This window comes from Rhizopus microsporus (assembly GCF_002708625.1).
Source record: "Rhizopus microsporus ATCC 52813 unplaced genomic scaffold scaffold_10, whole genome shotgun sequence".
Lineage (NCBI taxonomy): Eukaryota > Fungi > Mucoromycota > Mucoromycetes > Mucorales > Rhizopodaceae > Rhizopus > Rhizopus microsporus.
In genome coordinates, this window is record NW_019671925.1 from 856,550 (window position 1) to 873,350 (window position 16,801).

At 36.9% G+C, this 16,801-nt stretch overlaps 7 protein-coding genes across 7 annotated transcripts; 2 read left to right on the top strand and 5 right to left on the bottom strand.

The window, feature by feature from the left end:
* Window positions 1-2,557: 2,557 nt before the first annotated feature.
* On the bottom strand, window positions 2,558-2,988 carry RHIMIDRAFT_256716 (uncharacterized protein). The gene has a single exon (XM_023611233.1). It carries the CDS (start codon window positions 2,968-2,970, stop codon window positions 2,680-2,682), a length of 291 nt encoding a protein of 96 aa, XP_023465592.1. The 5' UTR covers window positions 2,971-2,988; the 3' UTR covers window positions 2,558-2,679.
* Window positions 2,989-4,425: 1,437 nt separating this feature from the next.
* RHIMIDRAFT_244331 (translation initiation regulator) lies at window positions 4,426-6,770 on the top strand (the record flags this gene model as incomplete). Its single annotated transcript, XM_023610055.1, has 4 exons — window positions 4,426-5,163; window positions 5,215-5,619; window positions 5,682-6,509; window positions 6,561-6,770. 4 exons carry the CDS (start codon window positions 4,426-4,428, stop codon window positions 6,768-6,770), a joined length of 2,181 nt encoding a protein of 726 aa, XP_023465593.1.
* A 68-nt stretch (window positions 6,771-6,838) lies between these two features.
* RHIMIDRAFT_238544 (uncharacterized protein) lies at window positions 6,839-7,516 on the bottom strand (the record flags this gene model as incomplete). Its single annotated transcript, XM_023608988.1, has 4 exons — window positions 6,839-7,072; window positions 7,123-7,175; window positions 7,237-7,450; window positions 7,505-7,516. The coding sequence occupies 4 exons, from the start codon at window positions 7,514-7,516 to the stop codon at window positions 6,839-6,841; spliced, it is 513 nt and encodes a 170-aa protein (XP_023465594.1).
* Window positions 7,517-7,701: 185 nt separating this feature from the next.
* RHIMIDRAFT_256719 (alpha-ketoacid dehydrogenase kinase) lies at window positions 7,702-9,409 on the bottom strand. Its single transcript, XM_023611234.1, has 2 exons — window positions 8,523-9,409; window positions 7,702-8,469 (listed from the first exon to the last, which is right to left on the bottom strand). Exons 1-2 carry the CDS (start codon window positions 9,402-9,404, stop codon window positions 7,792-7,794), a joined length of 1,560 nt encoding a protein of 519 aa, XP_023465595.1. The 5' UTR covers window positions 9,405-9,409; the 3' UTR covers window positions 7,702-7,791.
* A 219-nt stretch (window positions 9,410-9,628) lies between these two features.
* RHIMIDRAFT_19974 (uncharacterized protein) lies at window positions 9,629-10,956 on the top strand. The gene is made up of 2 exons (XM_023606403.1): window positions 9,629-9,691; window positions 9,738-10,956. The coding sequence occupies exons 1-2, from the start codon at window positions 9,634-9,636 to the stop codon at window positions 10,949-10,951; spliced, it is 1,272 nt and encodes a 423-aa protein (XP_023465596.1). The 5' UTR covers window positions 9,629-9,633; the 3' UTR covers window positions 10,952-10,956.
* Window positions 10,957-10,961: 5 nt separating this feature from the next.
* Window positions 10,962-12,487, bottom strand: RHIMIDRAFT_238547 (uncharacterized protein; the record flags this gene model as incomplete). The annotated part of the gene is made up of 2 exons (XM_023608989.1): window positions 10,962-12,273; window positions 12,333-12,487. The coding sequence occupies 2 exons, from the start codon at window positions 12,485-12,487 to the stop codon at window positions 10,962-10,964; spliced, it is 1,467 nt and encodes a 488-aa protein (XP_023465597.1).
* A 1,715-nt stretch (window positions 12,488-14,202) lies between these two features.
* Window positions 14,203-16,482, bottom strand: RHIMIDRAFT_256720 (uncharacterized protein). The gene has a single exon (XM_023611235.1). The coding sequence runs from the start codon at window positions 16,013-16,015 to the stop codon at window positions 14,222-14,224; it is 1,794 nt and encodes a 597-aa protein (XP_023465598.1). The 5' UTR covers window positions 16,016-16,482; the 3' UTR covers window positions 14,203-14,221.
* Window positions 16,483-16,801: the final 319 nt, after the last annotated feature.

Sequence of the window (16,801 nt, forward strand, 5' to 3'; positions counted from 1 at the left end):
TTGATTATTGTTACATTAATTGAATCTTCTTCATTAAACAGACTGATAATTTTTTCTAAGTTGATAATCATTTTAGTTCGCTTTGATTTTTTTTGTTGAGTATCAAGTAGCTGTTGTTGTTAGTACTCGGTAATGTATAGAATAGAAGCAAAGAAGTGATGAGTCTCTATTTTATGCTTTTATTGGAAGTAAGAGGAAGAGCTCATAGCAAAAAGAAATTAGGTAGTTTTAAAATACGTCGAAGTACACGTAATTAAAAATGTAATCTCACACGTAAAGATTAGTATTAGATATGGTCAAATACGACAGTTCTCTAATTTTTTTTGTTGAGTATTAAATAGTTGTTGAACGTTTTCTTTTTTCAAAGCCAAGTTGTTGGTAATTAATTGAGCCTCATCATACAATTGTTCTATCACAAGCTTGATTAATTTTGAGCCGACGCTATCATCAGAGTCAAAGTTGGAACTGGTATCACAATAAGTGTATATAGTTGACGGTATACTTGGTAAGTTATTGATAAATTTGCTGAAAAAACGAGCATAAATATAGGTGCTATTTCTTAAATATTTGCTTCTTAATTCTCTAATGTGCATTGCTGGGCCACTGTCAGCAGGAGGAAACTTTGTCTTAAGTAATTCGTTTGATTTTGTGATTGAATATTTAGATAGAAATAAAGGTGTATTATCTGTGCAATCGAAGCTCTTTGTGGACGGACCAATTTCTGAGAGAATATTATCACAGTCAATTCCAATACTTGAAGTAACAAGTGCATTAAATATCCCTGTTTCAATTATAAGCTTTTTTGAATTGTCTTCATTAACTGCAATAATCCTGATGCCATTGTATTGTTATTTTCCTTAGGAGTTGTAAAGGTTGTTGTTAATATAGAGAGTTTTCTTGAGATTTTATAGGTTTAGATGCTTGATGTGACCACCAGATTTTTTAAAGTTAATCAAACTGTGAAGTATAAGTAAAAAATAAAAATAAAAAGAAGAGATCAGGAACTTTTATAACAAAAGGTTGCCTGTTTATTTGTATAATAAGATAAAAATATCAATTGAATTTTTTTTTTTTGACTACTACAGAAGAAGATATTTATATCATTTCATTGTTTATGATCTCAACCTTTCAAACAAAACGAAAGTTTTCATAAGACCGACAATGTCACTTTCTTGATTACAGTATCTGGTTTCAAGCTTGGGAAATGAACTGACAGAACCCAGTTTACTTTCCTCATAGTGTACATCTATTGACCTAAGACGACTGTACGTTTCGACAGAGCTTATCAGCAAAGCCTTTCCATTTTCAATCAATATACACTATTCCCAGAAAGAGATGTTGCGCTGACTTGTTGCTTTTTCGTATAAATTGTATTATAAAAACTACAAAAATGCGACTTTATTTTCTGAAAAGGTTGTATTTCCAGCGAGTATTTGGGCATAGACCATGGACATATATGGCTTGAATCATCATGTTGAATTCAATGTATCAAGAGAGTCGCTTTTAATTTCGACAAATTTATCAAATTGTAGCACATGACTATAAGAGCTGTATTTAATTGCTTGATTGAGAACTGATACTTCAGATGATTTAGGCGTATGGCAACATTCAGGTTTCTTCTCTGATAAATTATATGAGAATGAGAGCTTGATTTGCTTTATGCTTCTGTCATCTTTTGCATTTTTGCAATTTAATAAGTGCTTTAATTGCTCTGTCGACGTGTACGCAATATAATTCTTTTTTTCAGTTTCAATGTTGATGGGTTCATATCAATAGAATCCAAAATGTTATTCATAATATTATTTCTGTTACTTGAGCCATGAGATATATTTAAAGCATGATTAATATTCAAATTTAAAATTCACTCTGTTCGCTTGATTCAGGCAATACAACTGATTTTGTAGGTGATAGATTCATAAGGGTGATAGAATCATTGGCAGCAGTAGTATAAATAGTGATTGAATGCTTCTCTTGGATATGTATCTTCAATTCAGGATGGCCTTTAAAAACATCTCAACATCCAGGACAGGCATAACACTTGGTGGCAGAATCCTACTTTTACAAAAGTCAGTTCAAAAGAAATAAAAATAATAATAGGTTTTAATTACAATATGTTTATCATCGTCTTTATTGATCAAATATCACTCTTTTGTTGTATACAATAGACTTATCATTTAGCATGAAGTTTCATTCTTTATTCAAATATTAACCTTCCCATTCCTACAAATGGGTAAAGAGCAGTGCCGTTGTAACGCGTAGTTGGTTATCGTTTATAGTGTGGAAAGGTGATTTTTTTTTCCCTTAAAGGATAGCATTTTGATAACGGAAAAGAAAAGAACACACTTGAAAACTATTTACCTAAATGGTTTTATCATTTTAATGTTAAAGATGTTACTTAATACGCCATCCACTCTCTTTCCTTGAGCTATTTAGTATAGAAACATACTAGAGAGAATCAGGAAAGAATAAGTATAAAGACCATTTTTTATACCATTATTGACATTAACCTTTACAATAAATTTCATTTTATAGCATATAATCTCCAGTGATCAAGTTCTTCTCTGTCAACTTGTTGTGTCTGCAACTAAAATGCATTAATTAGATATAGGGAGAGAAGTTTATATAGTCTGATTCTAATTTGATGAAGCGATAGTAGCAACCGCAGAATTTTATTTAATTTTACAAGAATCCATATCTCTCTAATTTCCTTTCTATTTTTGCTAGTTTCTTTTTTCCACTTTCACCAAAAAGCAATTTGCCATGGAAATATCCAAGTACAAGAAGTAAGGGGTATCTTATGTTAAAGTACCATGGATGTTCTATAGATCCCCAGTAGTCAAAGACGTGATCCAGTTTCATACAGAGTAGATTACATGACCCAAATACGATAAAATTTAATATTGTCGTAAAGATGATAGCTTCTTTACCATCATACTTATCAATGATGAAAAATGATGTCAAGGAGCCCATTACAGACCCCATTCCGATAGTACACAAGACCATTGTCCATATAAACTTTGTAATAATGTCTTTAAATCCTGAAAAGAATATGATACTAATGATCAAAAACAACAGCTCTGCTTGAAAAGAAACGGTAGTATAAATCACAAATGGTACAATATACCAAAATCTTCTTCTTTTTGCAGTTTCTATGCCTTCGTTCTCTAATAGACTGTACTTCATTTTGACGGTTGTAACATATAGAAAGAGAGAATAATAAGAGAAAAGTAACAGTGGATTCATTCATTTATATACTTATATTCACTGAATATGAAGCCTATTTTCTTTTTTCTTTCTCGCTGACAAATGGAGGAAAGGATTTTCCGCTATTTGTGACAATAAAGGATCTGGTTTGTGGGAATACTTTCTGCCTAAATCATCTGCTTCATTTCCACATTGCTAATAGTTCATTTGCATAATTCTGACTTGCTTCTTTGGAACTAAGTGATATAGAATGTATTATTATTAAACTATTGTATTAAGATGTTACAATATAGCTTAAGGGACGTGTATATGTGACATGCGGCTTCAGTGATTTTTCTAATCAACCAAAACTTTTTCTTGCTTTAAGCTGTTATTTACATTGATAAATCTCACAAAGAATAAAGTAAAGTTTTCATAATCCCAAAAATAGTGTATTTGCTTACCTTCATTGACCAACAGCTGAAAGTGTTCGTTCTACAGATTCGCAGAAGGGCTGCTACATACAGATCCAAAGCAATTGTACCACTAGAATGTGGCTCTTAACTGCTATTTCTCCAAATCTTTTTGAGGTGGCAGGCGTGGTCTAGATAACAAAGAAACTAATCGGAGCACCTATCATAGTACGCTTAGTATTTCAAAGGAACTTATTAAAAGAACTCACTATACGCCATAAACAGACAGCTATAGTTTTTTTTTTTTAAATTCATCAAGAGGTGTAAACATACAAAGTTATCACTGTCAGGTATTTTGTTAATGCAACTGCTATTACTTCTTGTTAAGGTCTTTAATTAGTGATTGTCACTAAATTGTTATATGCTGTAAGCAAAAGATTTATGCAATAGCAAAGTTTTGTACCGAGGAAGTGCCAATTCTCCATACTATTTCAGGTTACTTTAATAAACCTTCATCAGGCCAACTATATGTATATATCCGACTTGGTAAGGTCTATTTCGAGTGTCCTAACTCATAGGCATCCCTTTGATATGAAAAAAGAAATTGCTAATGTAGCTAGTATACATAGTTTGAGTGTATCAACCTCTTGAGTGACTTTATTTCCAGTACAGGATGATCCTTTACAGCTAACGTATCATTGAACATTTGACTTTCAAATTGTCTAAAATTTTTAGTTCAGGTTAAAAAAGGGGACGCAAAAAAATATATTATAGATCTCAGTCGGCTTTACCGCAGTCAACACTAGAGAAAACATAAAGAAGAGGGGGAATGTCTATTCAACTTATTAGAAAAGCAGTTCCTGAAGCGGACGAAGCTATCATTGAATATATTGACGGATACCTTCGAGAGAATGACTTTGAAGACGATGAAGATGCCATTGCTGATTTTGTCAAGCCAATTCTGATTGATGCAGGAGGAGAAGAAGACAAAATCGACGAGCTTTGTGAGCACCTGTCCTCTTTATTGCAAGCAAACAAAAATTCAGGAGCAAAGAAAGGTTTATCCAAGCTCGAACGCTCTGTCAACATGAGTCAGCAAAATAGTTTATCGGCCACAGTCAATCTGACAAGAGGTTCTGCAGATCTGGAACATGTCTCTGGTCGTCGTGTTCAATCGCAAGTCAATCAGGAAAAACTTCGTAAAGCAGAAGCCAAGATCGCTGCCAAGATGGCCAAACGTCAAGAAAAGAGCAACTTGAAAATCGAATACGAGGCTTCTCGTCTGCTGGACGAACAAAAAGCCCTGCAGGAACAATACAAGTTATATAACCCCATTCTGGATTACACAACAACGAAAGGAAAGAATAAGGATATTAAGATTGAAAACTTTGATATTTCTTTTGCTGGTCGTCGTATCTTGACAGATGCCAACTTGACACTTGCTTTCGGTAGACGTTATGGTGTCGTCGGTAAGAACGGTATTGGTAAATCAACGTTGTTGAGAGCTATGGCTCGACGTGAAATTGCCGTTCCTCAACATATCTCCATTCTTTATGTTGAACAAGAAGTAAGAGACATTTTTTTTATGATGATATGAATCTCATTTTTGTATAATTAGGTCGTAGGTGATGATACACCAGCCATTGAAATGGTACTCCGTGCTGATGTCTGGCGTGAACATTTGCTTGAAAAGGAACGCGATATCTCAGGCAGAATCAATGCCATAGAAGCACAACAAAAGGATGATGATATGAGTGAAAGTGATAGAGAAGCATTGGAAAACGAGAAAAACCAATTGAACACGGAGCTACAAGAAGTCTTTTCAAAATTGTCTGATATTGAAAGTGATAAAGCAGAGAGCAAAGCATCTGCTATCTTGGCGGGTCTTGGTTTTGATACCAGTCAACAAAAGAGGCCTACTCGTGAATTCTCTGGTGGCTGGAGAATGAGAATTTCCTTAGCTCGCGCTTTGTTCTGTAAACCAGATGTTTTAATGCTTGATGAACCTGATAACATGTTGGATGTAAGGTTCTTTTTTTTTCTTGATCAAAGCATGCAACTGACTCCAAATACTTTTCTTAATAGATTCCCGCGATTATTTGGTTAGAAAGCTATTTGAAGACGTGGCCAAACACATTACTTGTTGTTTCACACGACAGAGAATTCTTGGATGAAGTGGCTACTGATATCTTGTACATGCACTCTGAAAAGCTAGATTACTATAAAGGAAACTTTACCAATTTTCATGCAACAAAGGAGGAACGTCGTAAGGCGCAGCTCAGAGAATATGAGTCGCAGCAAGAGTACCGTAAGCACCTTCAAGATTTCATCGATCGTTGGAGATACAATGCAAAGAGAGCGCCTCAGGCACAATCCAAGATCAAGATTCTGGAAAAATTGCCTGTGCTGGAACCACCTGAGGATGAGAAGATTGTGACATTCCAGTTCCCTAACCCCGATAACTTATCACCACCTATTCTTCAGATGTCTGATGTTACTTTTGGATATACACCCGAAAAGACCATCATTCGTGATGTAAACATTGATTTACGTATGGATTCTCGTATTGCAGTCGTAGGTCCCAACGGAGCTGGTAAATCTACCATGCTGAAGTTGTTGACAGAAGAAAACAAGCCAACGCAGGGCTTGGTACATCGCAATGGTCGTTTACGTATTGCTTATTTCACTCAGCACCATATCGATCAATTGGACTTGACAAAGAACGCAGTCGCTTTTATGGCAGATCGTTTCCCTGGTAAGACAGAAGAAGAGTATCGTCGCCACTTGGGTTCATTTGGTATTACTGGTATGGTCAGTCTTCAGGTCATGAAAACCTTGTCTGGTGGTCAGAAATCTCGTGTTGCATTTGCTTGCCTAAGTTTGCAAAATCCACATATTTTGGTTCTTGATGAAGTAAGATTGGAATATACATATATAATGAAATAGAACTAATTTTTCATGTAGCCTACTAATCACTTGGATATGGAATCCATTGATGCATTACAAACTGCCCTCGCACAATTCAAGGGTGGTGTCATCATTGTCTCCCACGACGAAAGATTTATAAACACTGTATGTAACGAAATTTGGATCTGTGAAGGTGGTGTCCTCAAGAAGTTCTCTGGAACAATTAAGGATTATAAGGAAATGATTTGCCCAAAAGATACTCCTTAGAATAGAAATAAATACGTGTTCTAGTATATTTTATCTTTATTCTATACAATTAGAAGGTATTTTTTTTTTTAATAATTGGCAGCCATGCGTTGACAGGCCTTGAGATTTTCAAGATACCATTGGCATGCATTGAAATCGTTATTATTGGCTTCAAGGCAGTTAGTAAATGCCTTGGCATCAGCTTCACAAGCATTGGCTTGAGGAGCTTGATATTGTTGTGGTTGATATTGAGGTTGGGCAGGTTGAGCTTGCTGGGGTTCAGAAGATCCACTGCCGCTGAAGAGTGAAGAAACACCATTGGCCTATGATAGACTGTTAGCATTATTTTAAAAGCAAATCATTATCGCCTTACCAGAGTGTGACCAACAGCAGAACCTACAGCAACACCAGCAGCAGTTGTGGCCACTGTAATAAAAAAGAGAGAGGGGGTTAGACTTATTCAACTACGCATTCATTTTACTCTTACTTTGAGCGAATAAACCAGGTTGTTGAGGAGCGGCTTGAGCAATACTGGGTGGTGCAGCAGCAGCGGGAGTCATGGAGTGTTGAGGTTGAGCAACAGGTGCAGCAGGTGCAGCAGGAGCGGGTCTGCTTGCAGGAGGAGCGGCAGGAGGGGGTGCCTGGCGAACAGGCATAGTGTGAGCTTGACGAGTTTGTTGAGCGGGAGCAGAACGTCTGGTCTATATGAATGTTGGCATACTTTTAAAACGATAAAATAAATAGAAATAAGGTACCTGACGAGGCATCTTTTTTATTTAATGTGAATGGAAACAAAAAGAAAAAAATTAACCGAAAAAACTGCGTATTTTATAGGTGAACTACATTTTAACAGTCACAACAAGCGTGTTTGCTCAGGGGCGATGTAATTACTAAAAAGGAAACAATTTCGATCAAGCTTAAATAAATAAAACCTTAAATAAGAAGCTTATTTCGTGCATCTCTTTAAAAAAGAGTTTTATATACAAGATTATTCAATATGAATTTTATGAGATATGTATTTGAATGATAGAGGAGAGTGATATTAAGACCGTATCATATGACTTTCACTCCAACTACTTCCACTAAATGACTTGGATGTCAAGCTGGTATCCAAAAGTTCTTTTTGTTTTGTTGCTGCCAAGTTCTCGTCCGGTTTTGACTGCAGTCTGATTCCTTGCTTTTTATGACTACCTTTGGCTGCATGCTTGCTATCTTTCTTTTTCAACAACAGTTTTTGATGCTGATCATCTTGGAATACAGGGTGTGTTTGATAATCAATGCCCAAGTTTTCTATATTTGTTCCCAGTCTAGGAATCCTCACGTAGACATCCGTGCCATACCCATTCATAGTAATAATCTGTAGTTCTCCTCCCCAATATTCTGCATATATTCTACTCATGGTCAATCCTATGCCTAGATGACGATGGCCCATTTGTAACACTTGATTTGCTCTACCATCTACTGTCGTAGGAAGCTTCTCAACCTCCTTGATTTCATCAAAGTCACCAGTCCTTGCTCTTGCTTGATAAGACCAGAGACGATCATACCGATCCTTTGTCATTCCACCGCCTTGGTCTGATATTCTGAAATAAACGTCCGAGTCATTTGCACTCACAGTGACTTTAATGGGTGGATAGTTTGCATTTGGATATCTCTTCATTGTGAATCTCACTGCATTGTCTAATAATTCATACAAGATATGCTCTAACTGTTCTGGTATCTATTTTAGAAGATTAATACAGATTTTACAATTATTGAATCTCATATTCATACATAGGCAAATAAGATTTCATTTTCACTGTCTCTACTATTTGGGTGAATGCTCACTTCTATATTTGGAGCATGCAAGGGTTGATTTTGTTGCTGATAATGATATTTTTGAATATGCTGGTATACAAGTGACTTTGCTCTCTTGACGATCTCTTGAGCAGAGCAATGAACAAAAATGATGCCTACATAACCATCACCATAGCCTAGAGTGGAGTCCCATTGATGCTCACATGCCTCTGTTAGTGCCAGATGTTGTTCAGCCAGTACACGTCGGGATATTCTTGATCGGAGCATACGATTTAAAAAGAGATCTAGATCATTTTGATCTGGTGGATAATAAGCGACACTTTCGGATAAACCGCGCGCAAGCTTTGGCAACACCAGAAGTCCATCCTCCAGTAGACCTCTTAATAAGTCACAGAATGCATCGTTATCACTTTCTGTGCGGATCGGAGGGAACTGACGCATGGTTTCGAATGCACCCCAATAGAGTCTATAGACATATTCAATATGTGGATTGGTTCCAACTATAAAGGGTAATTGCTGAAAGTCACGAATACGATGTGCTAATCGTACCAATAGTTCGTTTCGTACCCAGTTGGCTGAAGTGATGAGTCGTTCTGGATTCATTTGCCTTCCAAAAAAGATAAACTGTCGTAGTGTACTCGGATTCACCGGTTGACTCGTATACTCCTCTAGTACTTTGTTTTGGTAAAAGTGAAGTGGTGAGTTTGACTGAACAGACTTGAGATGAACAGTGCGTGGTTTCTCTTGTTTTGACAATACAAGTGACTTTGTATGTAAACTTTTTGGCTTAATGTTTTGTCGACAACATTTGTTTAATGCTTGTAAATGACGATAATTAACTCTTTTTAATAGTGACATTATGAACAAAAAAAAAAGAAAAAAAAAAAGATATTTTCAACAGCGATCGATATTGAGTCATACAAATTCATGTGTGAAACACTCGCTTATTTTCATGCACATGGAAGACATATATACACAATACACGACGCGTATTTCCTCAGTCGTCATCAAGTAGTAAAAACGCGTAAACAATCAAAAATTCTTTCTTTTTTCTCCCTCTTTTTTTTTTTTCTTTCTCTTTAGCACAATGTCTCTTGTCGTGACAAAAAACTATCATTACGCTTTACTTGTTGCTATTGACGAGGGTAAAATAGCTAAATGTAAACACTTCAAATAATAACAACACCATAGGACAACACTTTGGTACTAAAACTAACTTGGAGCTGTACATCTCAGCTCGACTTGATATAAAGCTACCTCCAACTGTAGACGATCTCATTCCACCCAAGACACGCATCAGTACACAGACAACTTCTTTTACTCAGACACCAAAATGGAGAACAGCCCTGATTTACTTTATATCAAAAAAGTTCTTACGCACTCTAATGAGAACACAATCAGACATCAAGCTTGAAATCATGACCGTGTCTGAAGATATGCATCGTGAAAGCTTAGGACTAGTTGAATTACCAATAGATCAGGCCAAACTAGTCCGCTTGAATCGTGAAGGCAGGGAGATGACTCAAGTCCAACAATTTGTGATAAATAAAGGTGATTGGCTACATGTAAAGGGAGCAGGACGAGCTCAGATCAAAGCAGGCTTATTCATTGTTGAAATGAATCACAATACGACGCCTGCAACAATGAATAAAGACGTAGCTACCCCTCTGCAGTTGCCAGTCAAGACAAATAATCAACCAGCCAACGAGAGCGATCCTGGAATGGAAATCACAGATATGAGCAACCTGTTTGATGGTCAAGGTGATGCGACATTTTTCTCAGATGAAGGTGAGAATGATATATTATTCAGCAAGAGTGATTATATACAGAATGATGATGAAGGCGTGATTGAAGAGGACGAAAGTCTAAACCAGTTACAAGACAAGAGCGAATATTTGATTCAAGAGGAATATGAAGATGAACCATGTATACGTGTTGATGAAAAGCCAGAGAGATACTGTTTTCTGTTTCGACTGATTGAGGCCAAGTACATGTCATCGATCATGGAGAACTATTCGAATGTGGAAAAAGCGTTTTTACGATATGTGCTTGCAGATAGAGAATATGAAGTCAAAGCAAACCTGTCGAAAGACAAGTGGGAAGTTGTCGAGTACCAAAAGGGAATCCCTTTCCAAGGTTCATTACAAAAGGTACAAGAATGGCTAAGCTCACATGAAAAGATCACGGTTTACTTGATGGTAGAGTACACAAATGGAGAACAGGATTACATTGCGTACTCTGATATTTACCTCAAAGGACGCAATGTGGATATAGTCGAGCAAACGACGATCATATATGATAAAGATAAAATGTGGCATATTAACCAGGACAAAATATTTACAAAATTGCATTCAAAGCTTGGTTTAGTTAAAGGATGGGAAGCGTTAGAAGAAGATATTTTATGATTAAACAAATTTATTTTTTCCAAACTTCATCAAATCCAACACCTTCATGTTCCCAATCACCATTCGTGTCAATGGCCATCTTGGCTGCTTGTAGCCAGACCTTATTAAGATCAGCGGATTGATAGGGACCATTGATCATTTGTCCTACTGCACATGAGCGCACCATTTTGATAACATGGACCTCCTTTGCGTCCAAAGCTCTGTCGAGTACAAGAGTCCATTGGTTATTTCTTGTTTCCTTATCCAGAGGTGACTGATAGTTCAATAATCCTTTCACATTGAGCTCGGGACGACCGCAGACGATATATTCCAAAATACACGAGGCAAGATGACCACGTAACAGCAATACAGATTCTGAGGGTGTTATTTTAGAAATAAACTGATGAAGGAACTCGGAAGATGTCAGGGCATGCATCAAAAAGAAATCAACCTTGAGAACTCCCGGATGGCTGTCACGAACTGCGGTTGATCCTGCGAGAAGAGCTGCGCTTAAATGAAGCTCCTTGAACTTGGCTTGGACATCTCTTGTGTTCTCTTCCAACTTCCATTGGTAAATATAGTGCTTTATCCTATCCGTCGCGTCCTTGTTGCTGAATAGGCGTGAGCGCTTAGTCTGTTCTTCAAATGGAAGGAGATTATCAAAGGCGGGGTCTTCTCTTATCTTGTTAAAAATTTGGACCAGTGGACTATCACGAATATAGGTATGAATATCAACTTGGGTAGGTTCACGACGGCCATGAGAGCTATCATTAGCTGCACGATCAGCATCGCCGTATCTTGCTTTATCTTGAATTCCCAGACTGGTAGAGAGTTGTGTGGAGAGTTGATCAATGAATTGTGCCATATATCCTCTCGCGGTTGAGGACGCGTTTTCGGCATACACTTGAGCTTGGGCAGGCACGATAGAGCCTGTTTGCAACTGAGGCAGGGTAGGTACAAGGGCAGTGTGTTCTGAGCCAGTGCAAGCGGCCATAGCTAAACCTTCAGCAACGAGGCCAGGAATATTGAATTCGAGACCATAGCCTATGTGGATAAGTGGATGAAAAGCACCGCCTACAGTACGAGCAAGGAAGTCACCATGAAAGACCCAACGACGTACGGTGTCGATCATACCAAACTTTTCGATTTCTGAACGGAAAAAGTCAATAAAGGCTGTGCTGGCTGAACCATTGCCGGCGTACTCCTTATAGTTTTCTCTGGTAATTTTGAACTCGACAGGCAGCCTTGAGCGTTGAATCTTGGCTTCTTTTTCGTATATCTGTTCAAGCTTGTCTTTACTCGCGCCTAGGCTATATGCAGCTAAGATGTGATGTGATAGATGGCTAAGATTTATATGCTCGTAAGTCTATGATAAAATACAAAAGGCTATAAGAGAGCTTACTTGTGGAACTTCTTCTTGTTCATAAAGATATCAAACTCGGTATGGTTTTTCTCGAGCAATTGTTCTGTAGACAGCTGAGAAACAGAGTCTGTTCCGGGCACAGTGATAGTAAACCTTTCAGGGTTAATGGGCATAACAGGCTTGTATGATGACATGATTAATGTAAGTGTTGTTGAACGAAAGAAAATAGAGGCTGCAATGACGCATTCTTATATAGGGCGTTTTGTTTTAAAAATAAGATTTACATCATTGGCCAATGGATTTGCTTATAAATCGTAGTACAGCATTGCATATATCTATAGTTTTTGTGTAGTGTGTGTGTGAAAATGTAGAGTTCATCCTATTTTAATAATAGACTGTGAGGCATATGTTCTTTAGTATGTAAATATGTTCCTTTTCCTTTAGTGAAGTCAAGGTACATTAAGATTACATTGCATGAATTATCTGTATACGCCTTCGGATAACTTCATTCACAACCTGAGATTACATAGGGTGTGATGCATGGTAGCCAATCACAAGTAGCTTACTTCGAAGAAATTGATTGGTAAAAAGTAACCTTTACGTCATTGAATTCATGCGCTTAAACTGTATTTCAATATTTTCCGCATAAGCCATCACAACCACTTGGTTAAAAGAATGAGGATATTCTTCTATTCTTGAGCAAATAAAAAAAAAAAATAAGAATTACAACAACTACCTACAAAAGCATGCATTATCTTTTACTTTTTTATTATTATTATAAACAACCATATATCACCAATGTCATTTACCCTTCATATTAACCCTTATAAGCTTGTACCTGAAAACATCACAGTTCCAATCTATCAGATGGAATAGGTTTTGAGCGCCCTTCCTGAAACGTACACAGTAACGTGGCTTGCAGCACAGATTCGTACTACACGAATGCAAATTGGATCGAAAGTAGTAAACGGGAATCCTATAGAAAAGGAAAAAGAGTAGCATTGCACCTTTGGTACAAAAATTACTACTGCCATCACTGTGGAGAAAAGGAGTAGTCTAGGCTATCTTCAATATTCTGTATAACATAATACCTCAGATTAAGCCCACACACTGATTCGTAGCATCTACGATCTATTGTATTTAACAACATTTACTCTTTTATTTAAACGTTTATTCATTTTTCGTTATGAACCTCTTCCTTACTCTGCTCATACAAGGATTACAAAGAGATTTATTCCTTCTCCCTGTACATCCCAGAGAGTAAACTCACCTTGGCGGAAAACAGATGTAGCGAATGGTGAGAAAAAGAGTGTTTTCTAAATTTTTAAAGCTTTCAAGCAAACATTCATGTCCATTGATAACATGAACAAACAGCTTAGCATTTCACGATTACAGCAATTATCTAGCTCTTTGACCATGTATCTAGTTACTTATATTGGGGAGCCACTACGGATGATATGAATGATATCAGGCTTATATGGTTGACTGTATCCTTTTTCTCTTTCTCTCTCTTTCTGCGATACGACTAACCCACAAGCCTGGCTATATACAGAGAAACTAACGTATAGCTTCAATGTAGATAAGCAAATCACCAAAAGGAAGATGGCAAAGAAGGTAACTTAAGCTGTTGTTTATGAAGCTATATATAATAAAGATCAAAGCGTTAAACAAGTTTTTATTGTATTCTGAGCTGTTCTGTATAGTAGGAAGGGAAATGCTGAAACTTTTTTTTTTTTTTTTTTTTCGCGAGTAGATATCTATATAAATTTGTAGAAACGCGACTGTTGACTAGGTCATTGCATCTACTTTGATATATCAGACAAGTGGCAATGCAAATTCGCAGCGCTAATAAAGACCCTTCTTACAAGTATGACAAGTATAAAAGAGGTAAACATGTTTCACATTTGAAGCCGTGAAATAAAAGGTTTTTATTGTAAAAGAATACTATCCTGTTTTGTTAAATCCAAATTTATAAATAAAGAGTTCGCTTTAATGCAGAGTATTTCGAGCCTCCGACAGTGAACATAAACGCTCACCATCGTTGGCCCTTCAGCAAGATGATTACAGCGTTCGATCGATACTTGGCCTTTTGTACTCTTTATAAGATATTCTTTTTCACCTAATTCGTCTGTGTGAAGCGTCAAGAATATGACGGGTGAAGAAAATATCCCATGTCTCGGATCAGCATGATATATAGCCTCATTTTCTAATGCTGAATCTAAAAGTACGAGTAGCTGCAAATAAAGGTATCGAAATGATGTTTGAGGCATATCAATATTTACCGTATTTCTTTGGTCTTTGTCAATGACGAGTCTAGAATACAGTCTCAATCGGTCCAATCGAGGTAACCAAATAGACAGCTCCTGTAGTGCTCCTTGCTCTATAGATGTGGTTTTTATGGACATCCCCGTGATTGACCGATTCATAATAATTTGATTTTCTATTGTAATTGGTTTTCGTAAAACAGGTGTGGCAACGTGTAGGTGCTTTAATGCTTGACCATAGGTAACAATGTCTTGTATAAAATAGTCTAGACTCTCCTCACTGTCATCATTGCTGTAATCGTATGCTGAAAAGTACAGTTTGTATATATATTTTCCTGACTTCTTAAACAAATCTGCCAGTTCGCTTCGTTTGATCATTTGTTTATACTGAATGACAACATAGACTCGGTTAAGTTTAACAGACTTTAGATCAACACACGGACGAGATGGTTTAGATGAATCATCCTTGCATATGATGTCTAAATGAGCAATGGAAAAAGGGAGTGATATAAGTGAATAGAATAAGTCCAGAGATCCAATCGAACGTATGGTGAAGGAGGGCACTTTCAGGACATAATTTAAAAACTTTTTCGTTAATGCTGTATCACTGAATTGTGCGTCGGAGTCGTGATAGATGTTAACTGTCAGGGAATCCAATGAGGTAAACTTGTCCATGATGTAATTTAATGAGTTGACATCAAATGATATATCAATGCTTAATATTTTTATGTATGGTCGCATCTTTTGTGAGTTCATGCTATATTTCGCGTCAACTTCATAGCTGTCGTTGTCTGCGTCTATAATCGAGATGCGCAATTTTTGTATCTTTTGGCAGTCTTGAATCAGATCGTCGATATGGCCCGGTGTTGTTGGTTCGATCAATGATAAGGACTTTAGATTGGTAAAATGCTTGAGATGAGTAATAAACTTCAATCCTTCCAAGCTTTCATAAAAGGCTGGTGATATCGTAATGTCTGAGAGTGAATGCCTTATTTGGAGCATTGAAAGTGCGAATTCAACAATGGTTCCACTTTCAGAGGGCGAAGGTACTTTCTTTAAGTTTCGCCAACGAGTGATAGTAACGTAAGCCAAGTCCTCCCAAAAGGATGATACTGGTTGTTCTGCGTCTAAACCTTCAACATTTGGGCAAATGTCAGCGAGATGAGACAGATAGTCGTCATAACGACGATAGTTCATTTCGTCAAATAAATCACCAAGATGCATATGCTTGACTAATTGTCCAGGATTCGATAGCTTTGATTCGTTTACACATTGTATAAATCGCGTAACGGCGTCTCTGTCTCTGTTCTTAAAAGAGACGTTTCTATAGAGTTGGAATTGAGCAGGATAATACCAGCCCTTGCACGTCAGCTGACAGTTATTTAGGTCTCTAGGATATCCCAAAATATTAAATATCCTATTCAATACTTCAGGAGGAAGGTCTTTCCAGTTGGGCATTAAAGGAAGAAAAAGGAACATAGGGAATGACTGTAAATACGTGATCATGATTTGTCCGGGCGGACTAGCACTGGTTTAAAACATGTTCAATAGTGGGAATCGCTTTTAGTGTTTAAAGAAAATACGCTAGATCAGTGAATACGTTTAGTTAAAATAGCTCCATAGGTTTGATATCATCAAGATGACATCAGCACATAAAGTTAAATGTGAAGAAACAGAAATAAGAAAAAAAAAGATAAACAGAGATACTGAAAAGAACTTGTGTGCTTTTTGTCTTATAAAACTGAATACGTAATATTTTTAGTTTTTGACATCATCTTTGATTTCGAGAAACGCTACATGCGCAAAAGATTTCACGAAAAAGTCTCTTCATTAACCGTTTGGATATTAGTAAAATGTGAGTAAATAACACTTTAACTAGAAGATTAATGAATAAAAAATAATGTATTGTTCGCTTTATATTTACCAAAGCATTGCCGTTACGGACAGTGCATTAAATCTAGTAGCACCGCTATTCTTTTGAAGGCGGGAAGTCTTTCATTGTCATGTTTTGATTTGTAAACAAAGATACCGTATATATTTAATCCACTGTTTATATCGCTATTCCAAACCGTACCACAAGATTCACACTTGAGGAAAGAGTGTACTCTTCGCTTTGATCCAGAAACAGAGAAGTTATTGAAGTGACGGCCTTGTGCGTCCGTTTGAACAAAAAGGTCTATCAAGTACTCTGTAGGTTAGACAAGAGCTGTATCTGGATTGATCCTGCTTGCAGCATAATTCCTA

Excerpts from the sequence above, each read along its gene's own strand:
- RHIMIDRAFT_256720 (XM_023611235.1), bottom strand. The coding sequence starts at position 16,015 with ATGCCCAACTGGAAAGACCTTCCTCCTGAAGTATTGAATAGGATATTT.
- RHIMIDRAFT_256716 (XM_023611233.1), bottom strand. The coding sequence starts at position 2,970 with ATGGGCTCCTTGACATCATTTTTCATCATTGATAAGTATGATGGTAAA.
- RHIMIDRAFT_256719 (XM_023611234.1), bottom strand. The coding sequence starts at position 9,404 with ATGTCACTATTAAAAAGAGTTAATTATCGTCATTTACAAGCATTAAAC. Across the intron at positions 8,470-8,522 it reads ATGAAATCTTATTTGCCTAT|ATACCAGAACAGTTAGAGCA; the intron begins GTATGAATATGA and ends CTTCTAAAATAG.
- RHIMIDRAFT_19974 (XM_023606403.1), top strand. The coding sequence starts at position 9,634 with ATGTCTCTTGTCGTGACAAAAAACTATCATTACGCTTTACTTGTTGCT. Across the intron at positions 9,692-9,737 it reads ACTTGTTGCTATTGACGAGG|GACAACACTTTGGTACTAAA; the intron begins GTAAAATAGCTA and ends ACAACACCATAG.